Source organism: Leuciscus leuciscus, assembly GCF_965113295.1.
Source record: "Leuciscus leuciscus genome assembly, chromosome: 11".
NCBI classification, from domain to species: Eukaryota; Metazoa; Chordata; class Actinopteri; order Cypriniformes; family Leuciscidae; genus Leuciscus; species Leuciscus leuciscus.
Window position 1 is genome coordinate 5,845,476 of NC_138735.1, and position 25,084 is coordinate 5,870,559.

At 37.3% G+C, this 25,084-nt stretch overlaps 1 protein-coding gene and 1 long non-coding RNA gene across 2 annotated transcripts in view; one reads left to right on the forward strand and one right to left on the reverse strand.

Moving 5' to 3' along the window:
* Window positions 1-733: 733 nt before the first annotated feature.
* On the reverse strand, window positions 734-24,317 carry trpc1 (transient receptor potential cation channel, subfamily C, member 1). Its single transcript, XM_082184310.1, has 13 exons — window positions 23,848-24,317; window positions 22,709-22,863; window positions 22,398-22,499; window positions 21,827-22,029; window positions 21,200-21,331; window positions 15,933-16,128; window positions 12,827-13,163; window positions 9,824-9,963; window positions 9,297-9,443; window positions 5,020-5,210; window positions 4,478-4,679; window positions 2,657-2,851; window positions 734-1,411 (listed from the first exon to the last, which is right to left on the reverse strand). Exons 1-13 carry the CDS (start codon window positions 24,011-24,013, stop codon window positions 1,184-1,186), a joined length of 2,394 nt encoding a protein of 797 aa, XP_082040436.1. The 5' UTR covers window positions 24,014-24,317; the 3' UTR covers window positions 734-1,183.
* The window catches only part of LOC309509621, a 123,103-nt gene continuing 105,283 nt past the window's right edge, over window positions 7,265-25,084 (forward strand). Inside the window, exon 1 of the long non-coding RNA XR_014209943.1 lies at window positions 7,265-7,329. This is a non-coding gene — a long non-coding RNA (uncharacterized lncRNA). The remainder of the gene's footprint in view (window positions 7,330-25,084) is intronic.

Here is a 25,084-nt window from a genome sequence, read left to right on the forward strand (position 1 = left end):
AGTATTTTTTTTATTTGTATTTTTGTAAATTAAATGCATTATTTTCCAGAATCAGATTTGTTTCAAGGAAGTTTTCAGTTGAAAATATTTAGGTAGTCCACATTTTCATGTCAGGACATCTGTTTCTAAAATTGCCTAGGGCTCATAGTGCTTGACTGTGAAGGGTACTATTCTAACGTTTAACTCCTTAGTAAACTATTAAAAGGGCCATATTCTATAATTGTGTAACATTCTTTTTTTTCTCCCCTAATAAAGTTGCTCAATATTTATTGTGCCAGAAACAGCTGTGACCATTTTACATACTTTCTCTGATCATTAGATTTAAGTAGACTGTCACTGTGAAACTAGTAACAATGTCCAAGTAATGAATAATGAACAGGTGTTGCCATGTAAATGTGGGTACATTTCTGAATGACCTGCTTTTTTTGCTGCCAATTAGCTAGAAAAGTAAAGTTTTTTTCAACCTTAAAAGCCTTGCCTACAGTTTACTCATAGATTGAATGACACTCAGTCATAAATAGACATATCTATGGGATTTTTGCTAGTCTGCAACAAGAAAACCTTTAGACAATTAGGAAATGAACCCAGAGTCAGAACAGGGTGAAAGAGTTCAGAACGGTGAAAGAGTTACACCGTGTCTACACCAGATACGACCGTTGAGGCTATGAGGCCATTGGAGAGGATTTATGAATGGTAGTGAAGCGATGCAACTGATGCTGTTAGGTCACAATAAGTCATTCGAATTTAATTCATACTACCCATATTCATACCATATAGAACAAACTTTTTTAATGGTCGTGAAGTAAGTTTAAATTCAAATGTAGTACCTACTCAGACAGTATGCGATTTCGGGAACGCTGTGGGTCGTCAAGAGTAGGTTTGAAGAACTCTACCATACGTTTAAACACTGAGAACGCTGAAACAGTTACTAAGAACTTCAGCAAGTTCAATAGAAAATGTTTCTCTATAATAAATGTTATTTATTTGAAAAGAATGACACTTTTAGAAAACAAGTAGGATGCAAGAATATTACACAAGTTATGGTTCTGGAGGCTGTAGAATAAACAGAGCTTAATAGAATTCCAGTAGAGTCCCAGGACTTTTTGTCACCTTACATCTTCCAAAGAAAAAGAAGAAGAGCATTGCTGAACATGCTAGGTCACTTTTACTAAATGGTCATGGCTTAGCTTCTGGGGTAGAACATGGCATATTTGGAAGTGCGGAAGCCCAAAAGGTCCCTCATTTCATTCCGGAACTTGGATAGGTCCTGCCGCAGATCGTTGAGGTTCTCTACCGTGGCCTGGTCAGTGCTCTGCATCTTCTGCCTTGTGGAGGTCAGGTAACGGTGCACTAGACAGCAAATAATCTTCTGGTAGTTCTGGTCTCTTTTATGCTTTAGGTTCTTCCATTCCTGGAAGCAAAAAGTTATTGATTCATTGGTAGGCTGACGTTAAGGAATAATATTCTAGAGCTCACCCCTTTTTCACTAAAATGGTGCAAGACCTGGTTCTCAGCCAATGTTCAGGCAAACCTGTTTCGAAGTGGCCCAGTGTTTCCACAGAAATGAATGGTAACAATGGATTATGACGCTACATGTTGTTTATGTGACTACATAACCAAAAAACAAATATGGCATGGCACGTGTTTGTGAATGCCTTGGGGGGCCCAATCCTTCTCCTGGAGGGCCAACATCCTGCAGAGTTTTGCTCCAACCTGCTCCAACACACCTGCCTGGAACTTCTAGCACTTCTAAAGACCTTGATTACCAGGCTCATTTAGGATTATTTAGGGTTGGAGCTAAACTCTACAGAATAGTCCCTCCAGAAGCATGAATTAGGCACCCCTGGTTTATGCAACAGCGGCAGATCTGCGTTATGCTGTTCACAGTACCGAGAATGACTCTTGCATACCAACAGGTCTCAAACTCTTGGTTTTCTTTTTTTTTATTCCTACTCGAGAGACATAGAAACTGAACCCACGGGTTTACTGTCTTTCTCTTGTGCATGGAAAGATGGACGAACAGGCACCCTTGGTCTCCAGAGCAGTGGTTTACAATCCTGCACATTTTGTATGTCTCCCTTATTATGTATGTCACACTTGATTCGATTATCAGCTCATTAGATGAAAGCCTTTTCTGAGGTAGAAATGCATGGAACCATTTGAGAATTGGCAATAGCCAGGAACATGGAACCATTTAGGTGGAAAGGGGGCAAGTAAGGTTCACAAATCCACTGACCAAGCACCTGTTCCAGCACCAGTACAAATCTGTAAGGATAGGCTGTCTTTAGAAGCAACAGTTTTTACTTTAAGCCCGGGACACACCAAGCCGACATCAAAGACTAGCGGTCAAAAAAGCTGACTGTGTTGTCGCCTCTTGTCGATTGCGTCTCGGCCAAAAAGCTGAACAGTCAAGCAGAGTTTTCTCTCTCTCACTGACGGCTCGATGCAGTTTCAACATGCTGAATCGGCCCAAAAGACCCAGACGGCGCCCGACTAAAAAAACCTAACCCTACCGATGCGCAAAAACTGCCCGACGGCCGACAGTTGGCTTGGTGTGTCAAGGCCTTTCATGTCAAATCAATCGAAATGCAAACTATGGATAGACAGTAAAGTTGGTAGATTTTCCCAAATATAAGTTTACATAAGTCTTACATACCTTGAGGCTATTCTGTCTCTTGACCTTGCCTGTGGAGGTGTGGGAACAGATCCATTTGCTCAGGCTGATCACCAAGTAGCACACGGTCTTGGGTGAGGGTAGGATGTTGAAGGGTGGAGGCAGTGTACACTTGTCATCAAAGTAGCTTAGCCACAGCTTAGCCCGAGCAAACTTCCACTCCTTATCTTCATGGTTCTGCAAGTGGATAAAATCATCATGGTACAACAATAATGCCTTCACTACCCATTGCTCATTGCCTGATACAAGAAACCAGAGGTATCTGTACTCATACATGTCTTCCTGAACTAAGGAGTTATAATATAACTAAAGAGTAGGGATGTAACGATTCACTAGCAGCCGGTTAAAAATCAATAAAAATATGACTATTCAAGTCGGCTGAGTTGTAAACGAATCACGATACACGTTTTAAACAGCAGGGGTGCTATACTGTGACCTCGCTTCACACAGGCACAATAGCAGCAAGCAAGTTGTAGCTAGCGTTATGGACGGTGCGTGCACACTGGCGCGAAGCAGAGCGAGCGTTTTCAGTTAATTCTTGGTGGAAGCTCGACTTCCATAGGAATGAATTGGAAACGCTCGCTCTGCTTCGTGTCAGTGGACACACACCATAGCATGGCAACAGCAAGCGCAATGTTGACGTTGACTCATTCAAATTGGAGGTGTAGCAACATTTTAACTTCCTGAAGACAAATAATCACCACAATGAGAAGCTCCAATCACCTCTGTCTGCATGTAAAAAGGCAAACCACAGTGACCGGCGGATTTGCAGCGACAAGTGCGAGAGCCACGGAGATCACAAGGTGCATCAGTGTTTTCATGGCAACCAGGTGTTGTATTTACTTTTCTCTATATGTGTACATGGATTTTTTTATTTATAATGTGTTGATTTTTATGGCATATTTTTATAAGTCTTGCAAGTGTAATGATACAAATTATATCAAATAAAATTTAAATTTTGCTATAACAATGTGAAACCCCTGTCACTGTTGTACCTAAATTTTACTTAATCTTTTTATTTATGCTATTCCTCTGTGCATGGACTTGTTTGGGATTTGTTTTATCATTTCAATGTAGCATTTTGTCTGAGAAATAATAAAAGGACACTTTTTCATTTATAATTTGTCTTAAATCTCATGTTGTTAAAAAAAATGGTGAGAAAATCATATTGTGAAATCAGTATCGCATCGTGAGTTGAGTGAATCGCTACATCCCTACTAAAGAGCTCTACCATTAGTATTCCAATTGTTCTCAATCATGAGTGATTGGTCACATGGCAGAACTGAATGCCACAATCAAAGATGTCAGGTTTCTGGTCACCTATTTTCAGGATTATATGTGCCAGCTGATTAAACTTTGTTGAAAGGAACGGTAATGCTTATGGATAGACCTCCATAAAACAACCGATAAGACTGCATTAACCTCTCTACTGCTCCCATCAAGTTTGGAGAACTCCTAGTGAAGAGGTTCTCAATGCTGGCCCTCAAGATCTACTTTCCTGCAGAATTTAGCTCCAACCCTAATCAAACTCATCTGCGTGTAACTTTCTAGGAAGCCTAAAGATACTGATTAGCCTTATCAGGTGTGATTGATTAGGGTGCAAGACAGTGGTCCTTCGAGGACCAGAGTTGAGAACCCCTGCCATAGAGTTTATGTGATGTTAACTCAGGGGGATGGATTCTATGGAACTTCATTTGTTTCATTCCACTTGACGGAAACACACAATTACGGTAATTCTATCATGTTAAGAAACACCTATTGGATTCACATTTTTGGAATCAAATCATCTCAAGGGTCACTCACAGCAATCTGTCTGAAGCTCTTATGCAGCATTGCCACCAGGAGTTTAGTGAGAACGATGACTACAACAATGTTGTAGGTACCGATGATAAGAGCACCAACAAATGATCGCAGCTCCTCAGTATAGCTGATCCTTGTGACGAACAGAGCCACATGTGCCAGGGAAAAAATGTACCAGAAGAGGGCATAGCATGTCCCCATAAACCTAGAGAAAGTTGAAGATAAATGATTAAGGTAAAATATTACACTAAAACAGAGAATTCATATTCTTTTCATGGGCAACATAGAGACTTGCATCTTTAGAAATATGATTTCTGTCACAAAAATCTGAAAACTGCTTTGTCTGTCAAATACCTTTCAAAGGGGTCATATTATGAGGAAGAGCTCAGAACTCAAAACTTCCTCCCCAGTTGAAGAAGAGCATTTATTGAAACTAAGATACAAAAACAACTCATTTTGATTGAAAAATGAATATGACCCCTTTAACCTTTATTTTTACACCTTTTACACTGACTTCAAATTCTCTAATTAGTGTAAATAAGTACGTATGAAAGGTGTCGTTGCTCTGCTCCTGACAGTAGATGCCCACGCAGTCCTTGGTTTGATCTTTGGTTCTGGATGGATCCTTCTGGTCTTTTCCATACAGCTGTGTCAGGCCGATAGTGAAAGAGATGAGCACGAGCAGGAATAAGCCAAGAAACTTCCCGAACTCTTGTAGCATCTGGCCCATGGAGATCTGAAAATACAAATAGACCGGCCCTTTCACATGAAAGCCTGAGTAGCCCAGACTGACTTGTATATAGGATCTATAGAGTTTGTTCTTAATAAGGAATATTCCAGGTTAAAAACAACTTAAATGGTTTGTTCACCTAAAAATGAAAATAATCCCATAATTTACTCAGCCTCAAGCCATCCTAGGTGTATATTACTTTCTTCTTTCAGCAAACACAATTGAAGTTAAATTAAACAAAAATCCTGGCTCTTCCAAACTTTATAATGGGAGTGAATAGAGTCTTATGAAGCTCCTGGCTCTTCCAAGCTTTCCATAGGGTTAATAAATGCCTTTTGAAGCGATGCGTTTTTGTAAGAAAAATATCCATATTTATAACTCATGTTGTTATGAAAATATTTGCGTATTGAAATGCTCAGGAAAGATGACGTAAAATTATAACAACTTTCTGTCTGTGTCGTCTTGACTTCTTAGCTCACTTTCATCTGTTTCGCTTTTTTTCTCGTGGACCTACTCATTTGCTAAACTAAACAGCCAATCAGAGTGATCTCTCTCACCGACGGCCCCTGTGCCGTTTCAACATGCTGAATCAGCCGAATTGCCGCCGACATATGGAACACACTCCAAAAACTAGCCCGAAAGGCCGACGTGGTTTGTCACAGCCCTTATGAATTTTTTTTATTTTTTTTTGTTTGTTTTGGTTCTTTTTGGATCTTCACAGACTAGTTACATGATTTTTCTTCAAAAAGAAAAAAATACAGAATCTCCATTTTCTCCATTTTTAGATGAGCTATCTTTTTAACTAGGAATATTCCTTTTGAAATGGATATGTTTGAGAACAGCTATTTATGGGTTGATAAAAAAAAAGTAAAAGTTAAAGCAAGTAAAAAAAAAAGTAAAGTAAATATGGCAATATTCTGAAACAAGTTAATTTTAAGTGTTGCATGTCATTTTTAACTAACTTCATATAGCAGACAACAACTAGTCACTGATAAACCTGGCTCGGGTAAATATTTGTTTGACTCATTAGGAGGTAATGGAAGGGGAACATTTCTCGGTAGAGAACTGTACTTACACACATACAGTAGACTAGCTCTTTTAAGCTGCCTACTTCTATCTGTACTTTAGATTCCACTGGCCTTTCCAGTGTGGGCTGAGGACTAGATGAATTGCTTGTGTCAAGTCTGACCGGTGAACCATAATGTTCTGTACTGTGTGTTTGCTCTGAAACATACTGTAGCCAGGATGTTGGGTTTTTTCTTTCTTTGCAATTAGTGTAATTCATTTTCTTGTCACTCTCAAACCCATTTTCCACATCTAATATTTTTCAATCTTTGTTGAACCGTTGCAGTTGCCATTTTAATCTTGTCTCTGATATGAAGCCCAGGTGTCATGCCAAATCCACCTCAAAGTGATTTCACTGGCTGAAATGAGTATTCTATTTGATGCCTGATTAGAAATCCTATATAATACTGTGTTTTTTAACGGTTGCATTCCACTGTTTTAAGAGTGTTAATGTTTTGTATAACGTTTGTAGTTGGCAAAGCCGAATTTTCAGGATTCTGGGCTGCATTTATTTGAATTTTTATTTTATTTTTTTTGCAATAATGTAAACGTTTTTACTGTCACTATTGATCAATTGAATGCATTCTTGCTGAAAAAATGTATTAATTTCTTTAAAACAAACAATGGTATCTTACTGACCATAAACGTTTGAACGGTAACGTGATCATCAACGGTAATGTGATCAACTGCAATAGGATGATGACGCTATAGAAAGTTGAACACATTTTAACATGTTTATAATCCCTTCCATAGAATTCTGCTGATTTTTCCCAAATATCAGCACAAAATATATGGGGAAAGCCCACAGATTCCATCTGGACCTGCAAGTGACTACTCCTTTACATCCAAGCAAGTGTGCTATTAGTAATATTTCTTTTAAACTAAAAATAAAAAAGTATACTTTCAGTCAACATTTGATTTACTATTTAAAAAAAATATTATTTGTGTACTTCTAAGAAATAAACATAAAATTACACTTTAGTATACCTGACTTATACTGACAGAAAAGTCTATTTGGCCTATACTTGTACTCAATCTTTTTATCAAGATCAATTTAAAAGTATAATTAAGTATTCTAAGTAAACTTGTAGTTTTGTTTACTCGTTTGATTAAGTATAGCCTATGAAATACCTTTTTTTTATGTCTTATAAACGAAAATTTTCTAATTCTGGAAGTAAATTCCTATGTACGCTGGACTTCACAAAAATATACATACTCAATCTACTTAAAGTACAGATAAAGGTATTTCAAGTATATAAATTAATACCTAAATAGGAACATATACTTAAAGTGCAAAAATAATATATAAATAGTAAACTATAAGTATAATGTTAAGTTCACTTAAAGAAAACTTACAAGTATACTTGCAGTATAAAACTACTATACTAGTAGTATACTAAAAGTGTAAAAATATACTTTTATACACTAAAAAGTGGGCCAATTTACTCTCAAGTCATGAAATAATGAAATAGTACACTTACAAGTATAGTATTAGTACATTGATATTAGTATACTTACTACATAAGTTATGCTTATAATATACTTGAACTTTACTTAAGTACTTAATCAAATTAATATTTTTTTTGTAAGGACAGGATTTGGCAATACACCAGCCCATCACATACTGCACAGCTGGTATGTATAGGCTTAAGGCTTCACGTCCTTACAAAGTTGCACAATTCAGACAGCTGTACTGTACAAACACCAAATAACTCCTTTAAATAAAGTTTAAGCAGTCAGTTTGACGTCTCAACTCTTGCCCTCACAAAGAGAAATATGTCCTCAGACGTTTATCCAGAGGTGATTCAGTGTTTTCCACTTGCTATCTTTACTTGGGGAGATTTACTGGACACCCTCAACCAAATAATGAAGCAGGAGGGAGTAAACGTCTGACTGTTCCTCTGCCTTCCCAGTGGAGGTCAGCTGTGTGAATACTTGAGTCTGTTCCTTGTCATTCCTGTATTTGTACATCATGTGTTTGTCTGTTAGAGGGAGTGACAAAGCAACTAGTTAAGCATGTACGTTTACAGAAAAACAAAAATACCATGCTCTTTGCCCTAAATATCTTGCATAGGGTGTGTTCATGCATGAATCCATTACAGTTAAGTGCGTCTGAATGCATCATTCCGACCACACTTCTTGAGAGAATTACTTTTCCATACATCAGCGCCAGACACTGATGTCAGTCTAGAGAGCAGAGAGCAACTCGCACGTACGCTCAGGACTGACACAGTGTTACTCATGCCAAACACTGAAGTCCTCAGAGAAGAACACTGCATTATGCAACCTCTCTGAAACTACTGCAGAAAGATGCCTGCTGAAAACTGAAGCTGCTGAAGTCGGTTACAAAGCCTGGGTGAATCTTACAAATATTAATAAATCGTCCTGTAGCTCAGTTGGAAGAGCATGGCACATTGCCAAGGACAAAGTGCTAACATCTGAACAAACAGACGCATGCCTTGACAGCTCATCTTTAATCTGTTCTTCAAGAAACAAAATGATTTACTTCAACAAGCGTGTGTTAAGTGCTAAGAAATAGAATTGTCAAGGCCAATTCAAGACTAGTTATAGGTTGCCCTCCACATAGTCAGCATAGTCCAAAAACATTGATTAATTTAGGAAAGAAACAAGTTGCGGAAACGGACCTTTAATGCTCATACTAATTGCTCATATGCCTCTGGACACAGAAGGATTGCATTGGCGTTTGATTGAAATGTAACTTCTATGCAAAATAATCCTTGAAACGTTTCTCTTTTAAGGTCATTCCGTTTCGAATATGTGATTGTGTATAGTCAACAATAAGCATAAACATTTAGCATTTCCATTTTTTAGTGTGGATCATACATTGCAACATTTAAACTGATTCTAGTGTTTAAGAATCTTTTATCTGCTTGACAAATAATTTATGCTATACTGCAGTGCTCACTGACATGCTTTTAAAGTTACTGTTACCCTTTTTTTTTTTGGCCTTCAAAAACCGGCATTGCGAATGGATAAGAACTGTTGAGTTGTGGATGTTGTGATTACCTGTAAAGGCCCCAAGATGGAGCTGGTGGTGTACATGAAGAAGAGACGCAGATAGCTCAGAACATTGGCAAAAGCAAAAAGTCCTTCTGCAACCAGGATGGGATGGAACGCATCCCAATCTTTCCTATCTACCACTTTATTCGCATACTGAAGCAGAGGACAAAAGAAAGGTTGGTGTAAATTATGTTATCAGAGACACTTAAACACAGTAACACTTTAGACAACAAGATTTTAAACGTTAGCCAGCGCTCATTAGATTTGGTGATTTAAAAAATAAATAAATTCTGTATAATTTACACATCCTTGTGTCATTCCAAACTAGAGCTTTCTTCTTCCATGGAACATAAAAGGAGATGTTCAACGAAATAGTACTTCTTTTATGTACCACGTAAGAAAGGAAGTCATAGCTTGGAAAGAAAAGAGGACGAATAAAAGCAAATGATGACAGAATTTTCATTCTTGAGAAAACTAGTGAGTAATGACTTGGCAAAGTGCTCAGAATGAAATGTTCTGGACTGGGTTTATACCTTGCTGTAAGCCACCACTTTCAGGGCAAAGGTGGCCAGATAAAGTGAGTTCATGACGAAACTTAGCTGGTTCCGTGACTCTTCCAAGAAATCCTCCAATCCCTCATACCATAGACGCTTCACATCCGACCACACCATGCCTGCAGAGATAGGAATTTGCCATCAGCACAAAGAAGCGTCCAAGCAGCAAATCACAAATTCCTTATTTCTGGCAGTTTTGAATCACTTCCAGATTCTATGATAATCCCTACAGGGCCAGTGACACTCAAAGATCCATACCTGACAGAAAAGATTTATGCATGCTTTTTTCAATAAGAGCAAATAGCGATAGATGCTATTTCCACTGGGTGTAAGTACAGTATATTAAAAAAAAGTGGAAGATATATTTGCACCTCAGTGTATTGAATTACATTTTACAACAGTATGCATTAATAACAACATATTGTTTACCACAACATCTGCTTACATTTATTAAAATAAATGAACGCAGTGGACGTGCCAGGCTTAAGTGCTTGAATTACACTTCATTTGTATTTAAAATGAATGTGTCTCTGAGCTGGTATGCAATGGGAGTAGGGTGAAGAATGGGATTGGAAAAAGGCTCCACCAGACAATGGCAAGTTGAGTTAGTGTAAAAAGCCTTTGACGACAGGACAGGCTATTGAGATTTAGTGCAAATAGACACTCATGAATTTACTCATGTCTATTAAGGCAGGACGATATGAGGCTATACGTTTTACACCATTTTTTTTGCTATACCGTTTCTATTGTAATTATCAGAGAGCAAGACTGCTTTACATTATTTACATTTGACAGTGATAAAGAATCATAAATAATGCGTGAATCATTATCAATAAATGGAAGTTGTGAATAAACGAAGAGGGAGGGGAAGTTATTTTGATTAAAGATTGAGTTTTAGTACATGAAAAAAAAAAAAAAAAAACGATGTGCACGAATAAATAATTTATAATAAATTCTGCAATATTCCATAGAAGAAATAAGAATAGTCTATTTTGATTTAATGCTGACAATATAACTTATAATGTGAAATGGTGTTTACAATTACTTGTCGCAACTTACCACATTAAAGGAATAGTTGGCCCAAAAATACAAAAATCTGTCATTGTTTATTTTGAAGAATGCTGGCGTCTAAACAACATTTTATGAACTCATTTTATGGACTAAAGACATTTTTCAAAATATATTTTGTGTTTTCCAGAAGAAAAAAAGTCATACAGGTTTGGAACAGCATGTGGGTGTGTCAATGATGAGAGAATTTTTGGGTCAAATGGCTTTGAATGGGGCTCAACGAGCATCAAAAGAATGATTTAATTCATTACATTGTGCAAAGAAATATTTTGTTACATTTTGTACAGCTAAAATAACTCTATTGTGATAATACTTTTGTAGATTTTGAAATGCTCGCTTCAGTGAAACCTTTTAGTGTGAGGAGGATTAATGGTAAGGCAGAGGTAACAACACAACACAAAAAAGCACAAAACTCGCTGAACTAGTCTGTTGGCATTTTGATGTATGAAAGTACACTGGAGGGCTTGTGGTTTGGAAACGGTCCAGTTGTTTTGGAAATTAATGAAGACAGATGGCTGAATCAGCTCTAATGGGCTGAATATGATTTCCTTTATAGAATTTCTGTTAATTTGTAAGGTGATTAGTGTGATTAGATGCTGGGCCTGTTATTAAAACAGCAGTCAGCAACATCGTAATAAGCTGGAAAGGACGCTGATGTGGTAAGAGTTAAATGCACATCTAGAGAAACATTAGGTAAATGATATTAGCAGTTTATATTCTTAAAGGGATAGTTCACCCAAAAATGAAAATTCTGTCATTTACTCATTTGTCATTTACAACAACTTGAGGGTTGTTCCAAACCTGTATGAATTTCTTTCTTCTGATGAACACAAAAAGAAGATATTGCGAAGAATGTTGGTAACCAAACAGTTGATGGGTTACCAACATTCTTCTAAATATCTTATTTTGTGTTCAGCAGAAGAAAGACATCCTTACAGGTTTGGAACAACTTGAGGGTGAGTAAATGATGACAGAATTTTCATTTCTGGGTGAACTATCCCTTTAAAGCTGAAGTGTAAAGAATTCATCTTCCTCCCTCTAATGGTCTTCATGCAGTCTAAATTTACTTAAACTTGATCATATGACATTCTTTAAGTCAGGGTGCACAATAAACCATACAAATTTAAATTCACAGCCATTTGAGGCCATAAATACTTAATAAAAGGAAATAAGACAAAAACGAAAACAAGTGCCATTAGCAACAAATTACCCAGTGGTATCATGGTAATGCGCTCTAGAGAGATTCTAACCACTAGCTTTCTCACTTCCGCATAAAGGAACATTATCTATGTAATTTATCAGTCATACTAATGGTGCTGTAAAATTATGAAGAACAGATGGACGAACTGAATGTATATACTGCGTATAAGTTTAAGGCTCGTGGCGTGGGTCCATTGTGATTATTTATCTGACTTCATAAATGTAATCTTTACAAAGGTAGATTTGAAAGAATTTTGACATTGAGACTTCATTGAATGTTTCATTGAATTTGAGAATGTAGGCTGCCACAGACTGAATCCACAACATGAACCTCTTAACATGTATTTAAAGATTCGGAAATGGGGGGCAAAAAAACGTCAAAACTACAAGTGTGAACACACCTTTACATTTATATGAATTTTTAAAATCGCAATGTTATAAACTACTCTTTTGTACCATTTGATGCACAGCGTACTTCTGCTCTACAGTCTATGCAACATTACATCACCAAAGTGTGGACTCGGAAGAGGCATTTGCCTCAAGGCCTTCGGGATAAATTCATGGCACTTTATGATTTGTTATAATACTTGATTTATCTTTTTCTTCCTGCTGAAACAACGATCACAACATTCTCGTTTGTTGGATAGAAAGCAGATGCCAAGAAAATAATAGATAAAGTGTTCATGTATGTAAACAAATGCCGCCCATCCTCACCTATGATCCAGAGAATGAGAAGGTAGTCTATCAACTTTAAAGGGGGACCCATATCGTTCTTCGTACCCTCATTGTAGACCAGTGAATACAGGTTTAGAAGCAGTAGGAAGGTGAAGTAAGATGCACTGTGAATGATGAACTTGATGAAAGGTGTGTGGATGACCTGGCCCACACGAGAACGAGGTCCCAGAAGGTAGCAGACGGACAGCAGCGGCCACAGCAGAACAACACTCAAAACATACAGGATCTTTAAGCATGTGTGCTTGCGGCGGTAGCTCGCCATCTCGCCAAACCACACCGTGTTCAGGAACTGCTGACAATTGGACTGGGCGACAAACTACAGGTCAGAAAAAGAGAAAACACATTACAAAAAAGACATGTGTGTATGGTCTTCTTTTCTAATAAAATAAAGGCTTATATATCTGTCAAAGCATTTAATCTGACAATATTTGTCTATTGATTAAGCAAGTTAACCAGGGGTGCATTTCCTAACTATGCATTTCCTAACCAACATAATGAATGATTTGGTGTTTCCCAGCCAACCATAGTTCCAAAGAACATTCACAAACAGCATCATACACCTCCACAGCTCTTGACCTGATGCATAGTTTTTTTTTTGTTTTTTTATGACTTGTGGACTTCAATAGATTGTGCTCTGGGGCAAAATAAGCAGGCTGACATGCATGCTAGCATATTTCATTCCATATAATTATATATACACAAATTTCATTACATCTGTTAGTTTGTCAAAAGAATGACTTTCAGTTTTGAAGAGCTTGCATGTGCGATTGTGCTCTAGAACAGGAATACGACATAAGAGGGAACCTGTGACTGAAGCAAAACAACAGAACAAAAATGGCAACATAGTCCTTGTGCACCATGTTCATTATTTACATCTCCACCATGCTGCATGACATCATCAACAATGGTTCTCTATTGTTGAACCGTTCATACGACGATTGTACTACCGTTTCGGGAAACTATCTTAAAAATAAAGGTTCTTTAATGGTATCTTTGGTTCCATGAAGAAATTCATGGAACATTTCCATTGCACAAAATATTCTTTAAGGTGGAAAAAGGTTCTTAGGCTTATTAACATTTTCTTCACTCTAAAAACCCCCCCCCAAAAAACAGGTTCTTCTAAGAACTGTTAAAGGGATACTTCACCTCTGGAAAGATGAATGTGTATTTAAAATAGGTCATTTATGTAGAAGAAATGTGAAATTATTTTTGAATTTGGAGCTTTCTAGACTGATAAAAGCCAGAAAATGTATTTTTGGCTTATGTGGATGAAAGACAACAACTCCCAGAATGCACTTGCTTTGCTGCCCTAGGAGGCCACTCTCAAGCCACGCCTACCGGTAAGAGAGCGCAGTTGAAAACAACAAGGCTATTAGTGAGTCTCCGTGAGTTTGCCCGGGATTTCGAGATTGCTCAAAATGTCCGGGATTCGGCTTTTGCGTTCTACAGTCGCCATTCATTATGTTTACTGTGGCGAGCAGGATGAGGCTGAGGGCCGCGGGAGAACGGCGCGAGGCCGGTGGCGTGATTACTGAGACGCACCGGTCTCGTATCTCTCATGGAGGAGTGGGAATTTTCTTAGCAATGTTAAAACGCACATAGACCGATCACTTGTTTAGCGTTCATGTAAACACTACATTCAGATTCGCCAATTGAAATGAATTCAGTTAGATTGAAACAAAAGGTGTGCATGTAAACAATGAATGGCGACTGCAGAAAGCAAAAGCCGAATCCCGGACATTTTGGACGATCTCCACGGCCGGGCATGTCCGGGAAAGAGAGGATGGTAACCCCTACTACTCAGCTTTCTCCTACTACTCAGCTTTCTCCACAGAACAAGAGCCTGCTAGCTTAGCTTCCAAAGAAAGACGGCTGACACTGTGTACATTCTCTGAGTGAGATCCAGTGTTGCCAACTATTTTCAAAGGAAAGTAGCTAACGCCTCCCCTAAAAGTCGCTAAATGTCGCTAGATGACGTCATACGTCAATTAGCATATTCATGACGTCATCGCGGCGTACTTGCGTTCTGCCTGCCTAATGTTTTTTCTCGTTAAAATCATGCTCACATACTGTATTTTAATATAACATACTGTAATATACTATAATATAATATAATATAGCCGAATGTCCAATAAAGCTGTTCTCATTTACTATATTTTTTTGTCAGACAATAGAACGAGTAGCTATTGAATGACTATTTTTTATATGTGTAAAATGATCTGAAGAGAGTTCGGGAACTGGGTGAACTAAAGCATTGTGATAGTGAGTATTACAAGTGATAAGCATAAGTAATAAAATAAAATGGTCAAACTAAATTCTTTAAATATAAAACAAAAGATAAGTGATAAGTCCGTGGAAACAACACTGCTTCTCGTCTGTTCCGTGCTGCTGCTCCTCTCTCAGCCATTCACTGACGCAGAGAGAGGTGTGTGACGGCAAGGAGAACGCAAACCTCGCGCTCGCAGGGCTGTGCTGGCAAATTTAGGAGGTTACTGAGGTTTGTCCAAAAAGTAGCTAGATTTGTCGCTAGTCGCTTTTTTGAAAAAATGTCGCTAAAGGGGTCTGAAAAGTCGCTAAAAATAGCGACAAAGGCGCTAAGTTGGCAACACTGGTGAGATCCCACCCTCTATGGGCGGGTTGAACACATGCGGGACAGCCCCTCCTACTGGCTGTAGTCTTTAGCCTCTGGCCAAAAAATCCTCAGATGACGCAAAATTACGATTTTTGCGTCATCTGAGGATTTTTTCCAGACAAAAAAATACATAAATCTCTCATCTCAGGGGGATATGAGGGTGGAAAGCACGGTAATTCGAAAATACTACAGGTTTTTTACTAATACAAAGCTTAATGCTAAATCCTGAAGTATCCCTTTAACTGAAAGGTTTTTTTAGGGAGCCAAAAATAATTCTTCTGTGGCATCGTTGAGAAATTCCCCTTTTGGAACCTTTATTTTTAAGAGTAGTTCATTTTCCAGCGATGCATCATACTATGGTAATTAAGCAATGTGTTATATCGTTGTATGAGAACGCAGCCCTGGCTTGAGAGGACACAAGCACAGTAAGTTGTGTTAAAAATTCTCATTAACCTCTTTTTGGTTGTATTTGATGGCCAGTTTGAGGCGACTGAGGTTCATGCGTTCCTCCAGCAGGCCTCTCTTGTCAACTTGGTCTTCACTGGACGTGTGGTTCAGTATGACTTCCAGTTCGCGAGAGTTCCGGGCCTGAGCCAGCAGGTCCTTGGCAAACATCTTGCACTGCTGGGCAAGTTCTTCATAATCATTCCTGTAATAATGTCAATGAGACCCAGAATGAGCAGTAGAAGGAAAAACCTTAATTTTTTCTACACTCTTACAAATAAAGGTTCTTTTGGCATCTGTGGTTCCATGAAGGACCTTTAACATCCATGGAATGTTTCCATTGCACAAAAAGTTTTTTTAAAGTGGAAATGGGTTCTTTAGAATTTTTAAATGTTCTTTGTACTATCTACAAAATTGTTCTTTCTGTTCACTGAAAAGCTCTTTGGGGAACAAAAATGGTTCTTCTATATCAGGGGTTTTCAACTGTGGCCCCCAAGATCTACTTTCCTGCAGAGTTTACCTCCAACCTTTGCTGTGTTCGAAATCGCCCCCTATACCCTCATTCACTATTCCCTACATTAATCCACTAAAATACTGTTTAATAATCATTTGAAACTGGCAGCTCCAGTAGTAATGAAAACATGTATCTTGAACTATGTCATTGAAACTAGCTTAATTTAACAATTTAATAATCAATTAAAAAGGAATTTATGAATTTATTTATTTACCTGTATGATATTAAGTTGCACCCACATTGGACCAGCAGTTTGGAAAATGGATGGATGGATGGATGATTCTGGCAAGTGCAGTAATTCATTCGGCACGATCCTAACAGAGCATAATGGGTATTTTCCAGCCATTGAGTGTACATCAGTTTTACACTCATTATTGCAGTGCATGGGATTGAATGAGTGAACTTGATAATGTCCACTATGGTTTCGGATACTACTACAAATGGCTGTCCCCTCAAATAGTGCCCTATTTAACGGTATAAAGGGGGCGATTTTGGACACAGACCTTGAATAACTCACCTACCTGCAACTTTATAGTAATCCTAAAGACATTGATTAGCTTGTTCAGGTGTGTTTGATTAGGGTTGGAGCTAAACTCTGCAGGACATTGGACCTTGAAGGCCAGAGCAGAGAATCCCTATTCAATGGCATTGCTGTGAAAACCCCCTTTTGGAAACTTAATTTTTTTGAGTGTAGATCTGTCATGACACGTTTTCAATGGCGTTGAAAGTAATCTACAGCTCTTTTTTGGATGAGAAATTGATTTACAATGGAACATGGGATAATGTCAGTATCTACAGGCATGTAGAGGTACTTGTTATTATCTGAATCAGGAATATGTGTTTATAGGAATAAAGTGTTTTGTCACACCGGATGAAATTTAGGTTGAATCACCTACTGTTCTTTTGACAAACATGAGGTTCTTGTTGTAATATATTTCCCAGCTGAATTAACCTCTTCGAGATGACTGACCGATTAATATGATGGGCCAAAAATTGCTGTAGACAAAACTTTTTTGCCTCACCTGCTAATGGTGCGTGAATGGAAAATTCTAAATTAAATAAATACTTTTACTCATCATGAATCTATCCTTTTAAGTCTTCTTAAATTTTATTATTTAACTGTTCCTTATTTGCGACAAATGGCACTATATGGAATAAATCATTCTCTCAGGGAAACCTGGAGACGAATTGCAATTTTTTTCTAATTTAGCAGCTAATTTGGAATTTAAAAGGCATTCTTATAAGTGCAGTACGGATTTTCTGAGAAACGCTATTGAAAATTGTAATCCACACGTAAACAAAAAATATTTTGAAAATTAGCTAGATGTCTGTTTGTGTGCTGTAAAAATGTCTTTATCTGCATTAATATTGGAAAAGCTTTCCAGTGCCGGAGAGACGTTAGAGAGTGGGAAGGCCTGGAAATGAATGCAGAGGTTGCTTTGTTTCTGCTCAATATATGAGTAACATTGAACCAATATATGCTGTTGTATGCCGCTGTTGTTGTTGAATCACAGCTGATTCCCATAGTGTGCTTATTATTTTGGGGGCGGAGCAATGAAGGAAGGGGTGTTTTTGTTTGGGTGTCGATTTCAAATATTAACATTAGCTGCATTTACATGGACCCCAAAAGTCCGATTATAAGCAGACAACTAATGCAGTCGGAATAAAAACTCACATGCAACCACGTCAATCGGAATGAATTGGCCAAATCCAATGAAGTGGCTGTTTACACTACACCATTTTCAACTAAAAACTTTTTATGTGTTTTGGCCATTCATTTACACAACAATGGCGTTTTGTGGGCTTGAAAATGCAAACTTTAGAAAATGGGTTTTAAACACGTTTTTGAAAACGATACCGTTATGGCGTTCGTGCAAACTACAAAAACGCAAACTTGTGAAAACAGCTACGGCATGCGCATGCATATTACGTGTTCAGTCTATAGGCGCATAGTGTTTCTTTACAAAGTGACATCGCCAACTACTGGCCAGGCAGCAAAATACAGCATGTTTAGTCGTTTCAGCAGATCCGTGAACGTGAAGCGTTTTGACAACGTTGCCGTCTGTACTCGAAAAATGCAAAGGAAAAACGTTTCTGTTTTTAGTATATTGTTGTCGTGGAAACATACCCTAAAATTGAATTCGGATTGTAAAACCAGGGCTCTGAACCGGTTCAATGAACGAAAACATAAATAAAATAAACGAAGTTTAGACAGGAACATTACCAGAAACGGAAACTAAATCAAATTGAATCATTCTGAACAGAAACGCTTATTTGAAATGGCCATTAACTGATTAATAACGCTATTTTATCTTTCTGTTTAATATTTTAATTTGGCAGTCAACCAATCACAAATTCAAATAGTTCGGACTATGCAAATGTGATATTGAAGCATAGCCTATCCAATGTGAGTGAAATGCCCGCGCTCAGCTGTCAAGTCATCATAGGTGGGTCGCAATGGCAATGCGCTGGTGTTAGTTTTTCTGAGGATACATCACCAACCATCAAGCATTAGGCCTACATTTCAGTGAAAATGACTTGCAGGTAATATGCAGCTTGTTGTGTTTTATAACTAGTGAAAAATGCCAGCTAGTGTAGAACATGGATTCACAAAATGTCACGTCATGCACTTAAAGCGCTTCTGTGAACAGAGAAAACAGATTAAAACTAAATATATAAAAATGTATGTATAGTAATATAAGTAATATATATATATATATACTTAAATAATTACAGATTAACAAAACGAAAGCAAAATTTTTGCTCCGTTTTGGTTCAGTTTCCTTTCGTTGAATACATTTGGATAAAAAATATTGTTATAAAAATGATGTTGTATTGGTCATGACTAGCAAATACAAGACTCTCTTCATGTTTTTGAGTAAAGAAAACAGCAAAAAATAGTTTTTTTTTTTTTTTAAATAACAAACATTATTAACAGTTTTAAAGATATTAAAGATGTAATTTTTTTTTCAAATCAAACCAGTTTCGGAATACTAATCCGATCGAGAGGATATATAAACACTTGATCAGATGGAAAACAGCAACTGGAAAGTACTGCGCATGTGCAATTATGTAGAAATGCTGTAATGATATATGACGCATTGAACGTGCTGTTGTTGTTGTTGTTGTTAAATGAAATGTCACAAATGACTGTCGTGTCATTCTAAAATTCTCCTTCCACTTATCGGGCCCTATCTTGCACCCAGCGCAATTGACTTTGTACACCGTACAATTATCATGTATCATTCCTATTTTGCACGCGCGCACAGCGGACTTTTCCCTCCACAGACGCACGTCGGTAAATTAGGAAATGAACTTGCACTCCCGGGGGCGGTTCAGCGCAAAGAGGAGGCATGTTCCGGCGCAAACGTTCCCTGGTGCTATTTTGCAGGTTTAGAAAAGAATTCTGCCACTGACCAGGAAAAACCTAGTCTAAAGTCAGTGGTGCGTTGCGCATGTTATTCATATGCTATTTCAACGGTGCATGCTTGGCCATAATCAATGTAGCATGTGCACAAAGCGCATGCACTTTGTTTATCTCATCTACACACAGACGCAGCAGTTCTCATTTTTAGAAAACCATACATTATTACAAGGAATAATATTAACACACGAGGGAAATCATTTTTGTGTCCATGAAGATGTGAAAAAATAGGCATAAATCTAGCTTACACATTTACCCATATTATTATACGCCTGTTTAACCGAAGCTAATTTGGATGGGTTTCTCCATCCCCAGACAATGTCACCTCTCTGTCTTTTACGGCCCTGACGAGAACGTCGGTCTCCTCGGCTGTGAACCGCTCCTGGCGTGCGCCTGGCAAATCCGCCGTTATAATATCAATCCGCCATGAACGCCAGGAACAAGCGCGCCTGCTCTTAAAGGGAATGTGAGATGATGCTCTGATTGGTTTATTTAACGTTACGCCCAAACCACACCGATGAATAATGAAGCTACTTCAGACCAAACCATTTTAGATTTGCGTCGGGCGCAAGAGTAATTTATCCCGACGGTAAAATAGCAACAGCGCCCAAGACCCGCCCACAAAGTTACTTGCGTTTCGCGTATGATACTTGCGTTTCAGATCGTTAAAATAGGGCCCATCGTCTGTGAAGTGGAGCAGGACAATGTCCCATCAGTCCTTGTTTTGGACTTTCATCCACACAGACGCCTTTGCTTTGGTCGCAGGAATGGGCATTTTTACTGCTTGATAAATATAAGCAGCATGGCACAACGATTCATGCACATGTCGTCTCCTAATTAGGACCCGAAATAGATAAATATTAAGTCTGTTCTTTAAAATGAAGAAAAGAAGCAATTTAGGAGAATAGTCTGATTAAAAAGCGGGAAACTCATGTAAAAAATAAATAAATTCCGATATTGAAGCTTGTGACATATAAAACGTGCACATAAACCTATTGACTTTATTTAGCAGTCATGTAAACACAATGTTTGGTTTCAATTCAATTAATTAATTCTGATTGAAACAAAAGGTGTCTCCATATAAACATAGATAGTGTTTCTCAGAAATCACTTTAACTGCACCTTTAACTCAATATGATTAGGTGTCTAACCATTGGCAAAAATCCTGGTTCTTTCTACAACAGAACAACTTTTGTCCCCAGTAAATTAATTGTTATTAAAATGCATGCATCTGTAAAATGGTCAAAACCAAAGCAAAGAGGGTATTTGCTGCTGTTTAGCTCTCTCATTTAGCAGTTATCCCTATGAGACCTCTTTCTCTAATCACTCTTCCATTACCGAAACTCCACTTCCACCAGGCTCAGCTCTTTCAGATCAGTGCTGAGCTCAAATGCTCTCAGAATGGGGTCTTCTTCTGTAAGCATGATCAAGGATGGGCTGGCAAGGCACCGGTAGATATCTAGACGGAACCTGCAAGAGACACGATGGAGGAGGAAGGAGAACACTAAAGACATTGCAACACAACTACACATTGTAAATATACTTTAGCATGTCTGTTTGTTCTTATCAAATGTATTTAATGGTGTATTTTCAATAGGGACTACTTAAAATCCCTAAGTATGTATCATATAGGTTGAAATGTCTTACATGTCCTTGAATAAAGATCGGACTATGTCCCTGATAAGCCTTCAATGTTTTTTCAACTTTGAACTAATAAATCTTAATCGTTCTCTAAAATGCTTTTCTATTTTTTTTTTAAAGATATAAATACAGAATTAATTTTAAGAACTCTGGATAGGGAAAATGGGAAAATTATTAAATAAATGAATAGATTACAAAAAAAAATATATATATATACAGTATATACAATAAGAAGCAATAAATATGTTACAAAGTTTTTTTAAATGTCCAAATAAGATAAATTAAATTTACCAAATGGTTTGATTGATTAGATAAAATTATTACCTTGAGTGGCGAAGACTGTCCTTCTTGTTTTTGGCATTACAGAGGGTGCACTCGCAGCCTACAGCGTGGGGTCGGGGCAGTGAGATGTCTTGCTTTAATAGCATGGTCAGAATCTCATAATTGTTCCTGTGTGCAGCAAGAATGACTGGAGCAACATCCATGGTGGTGGAATATTCTGGGTTTTGAATGCGCTGCATTAATTTCTAAAAAAGAAAAAGAAAAAAGAAAGGAATAAATAAATATGACATTTTGAAACATGAATATTTATAAAAATATAATTTATAAATATAAATAAATAAATATAAAACTGTTTAAATATCACTGATAGTAAAATACTAATATTTAGTCAATCAAATATATAAAAAATAAACTCTTCCAAAAAATACACATATCATTCAAAAGGGCATATGTGTGCCAGAAACTTGGCTTTTCCTTCACTATTCGTTTCAACAAAACAAAAGGTTTTTAAGATCAAGTGAAAAAATTCTGTCAAGCATTTCCAACGAGTTAACTGGTAGAGTTTATATTTTTTTAAATAAAAAAAGAATATATAATTGAAAAATAGACTAACCGCAATAGAAGGCTTGGAGGAACGCCTGGGCCGATGGTTTAGCAGGATGTCAACTGCTCCAACCACTTCTGAATCAATAGCCACTAATAATGCATCTGTGGCCTGCACGCATGCGCGCACACACACACACACACACACACACACACACACACACACACACACACACACACACACACACACACACACACACACACACACACACACACACACACACACACACACACACACACACACACACACACACACCAAATTAACAGATTGGTTTTATATAATATGTTATGCATGAGCTGAGGACATGGGTGTTTTCTTACCTGACAGCCATGGTCCAAGAGCAACTGCAATATGTCTAGATTCTCATTTTCGATTGAAATGGTGACAGCATCTCTCCCAAGTACATCTACACAGTTAATGTTTAATTCACCATGTCGTTTCTCCTCCAGAAGTTTCTTTACCATGTAGTAGTCTCCTTAAAATGCAGTTAGGTAACAATACAGGTTCAATGGTTTATACAATGACAACTAAATGTTATCAGCAAGAGAGGACAGTGGTTTGTGATGGAAAATTATATTGCCCTTAAAGGAGATATATCCTTCCCTGAGCCATTTTAGGATTTCTTTATATGGTAAAAGAATAGCAACTGACTCCTGTCTGCACAATGTAACCAGAGGAAATTCATTAGTTTTCCAAGCTGTTTCTGGAATGTTTGGAAATAAACTACGCAGCGCACTGCTGTATGAACCAGGTCTGAGCCATCAGTCAAGCTCTCAAAATCTACTTATCTCAAAACAAATTACTAGAACCACACTAGTAGTACGTAATGCAAAATAAATATGTGAAATTCTTACAGTTCATTATTTGATTACAATTATTTTAATTGTATACAATTACTCTTAAACCATTCAAAATAAAATCTCTACGGTCAAACTTTTAGCTAACTTTTTTTTTTTTGTTAACTAAACTACATCTTCGTCTCTGTTCTAATGTAAGACATTTTTTAAACTTTCTATTCTAGCACTTCTTATGTTACTGTTTTTCTACATGTGACCATATTAAAAGTAAAAAACATCCTCTAAATTATCTCTAAATTAATATTAGGTCATAAACGTACTATATTATTAGCAATAATTTAATAATATTGCTAATAAAATAAATAAAATAAACACACACACACACACACACACACACACACACACACACACACACACACACACACACACACACACAAGGCTATCATCACTAAATATGAACTAAATATTTGATATTAGAGATATTATATTTTAATAAAACAATGATAAATAATAGAAACAATATAAAAAAAGTTAACATACTATAAGTATTTTGTTTATACCTCAAAATGTATCTAACATAAATATAACCTAATCTACTATTATTGTTGTGTTATACAATATATATTTAAATACATTCGTATTGTAATGGTAAATGAACTTACCCTTCTCGCAGGCCAGCAGAAAGAGCTTCTCGTCCAGAGTGGTCTCCTCCTTCACCTCTCTGACGTCTTTTAACGCCAGATATTTATCCGGTGAGGACACGTCCGTGCCCTGATATAGAGCAGCCATTATAACGGAGAGAGAGTACGGCAAAGCACTGATGTGCATCCCACTGAGCAGATAATTACACCTTTATAAACATGAAATCACGGAATAAAAATAAGAGCCCTGGTCAGTCCTGATGAAAACGATGTTACGCGCTCTGATAAGGCCCTCACTGTAATGAGAGATTGACTCCTGTCAGAGCTCTTTATTTAACTTCCGCGTCTCGGCTTATGTGTGTGGTACGATACAGAAAACATCCATCAGCATGAATGACGATATTCTAAAGGTTTTCATAACCAAATCTTCCCCAAACGATAGTAAACACAAGAAGAGGCAGGAGCATCGCGATGTTCTGTTGAGCTGGTGCTGATGATGCTGTAAATGCGCATGCGCGCTCACTGCCGTTGGAGCATCAATGTAGTTACATAAGTGATGAATGTCCGTAAGAGCCTTTTGGCCCTGACAAAGCTTAAGTACAGTATATCTTATTGTGTAAGTAACACCATTTAATGATTTTGAGTGTTGAGTCTTTACTGCATTGTAATCCAAAAAAACGTTGTCAAATTACCAATAAGGATTAAACTAGCAAAGCAATTAATCAAAGGGGGAAAGCAATACATGCATTGATACCATACCAAAAAACATGTATAATAGGCAAATTAAATAAGGGACATTTCGATTTTACACTGACTGATTAAAAAAAAAAAAAAGTTTTATTAACCCATGTATGATTTACAAACAGAAATTTAGCAGAAAGAGTGTTTAAAATATGTAAATAAATGTAAATATTCGAATTATATTTGTGTATATCCGACATGTTTTTATTTTAATTACCTTGTTGTTGTTTTTTAAATCATGTTTATTGTTATGATATATGCTGCCATTTTGTCCATGTCTCATTCAGAAAAATGCATGACTTTCTTAATGTCACACATGGTTGCAGGAAACACAATGAAAATGAAGATGAAGATAATAGTCAAAAGGCTTTAAAATTCCACACAGAAGGTATTCCAAACAGGCAGGCAAACAAACAAAACAACCTTTAACATAGACGGTAACAGGAACCACAAAGAATGACTGTGAGGGTACAACTTATAAAGTAAACACAAACGAGATGATAATCAAACCCAGATG

Coding starts and splice junctions, on each gene's coding strand:
- trpc1 (XM_082184310.1), bottom strand. CDS start 24,013: ATGCACATCAGTGCTTTGCCGTACTCTCTCTCCGTTATAATGGCTGCT. Junction 13,164..15,932: donor TCAAATACAACCAAAAAGAG/GTTAATGAGAAT, acceptor TCTGACCTGTAG/TTTGTCGCCCAGTCCAATTG. Junction 9,444..9,823: donor AAGTGGTGGCTTACAGCAAG/GTATAAACCCAG, acceptor CCTCTGCTTCAG/TATGCGAATAAAGTGGTAGA.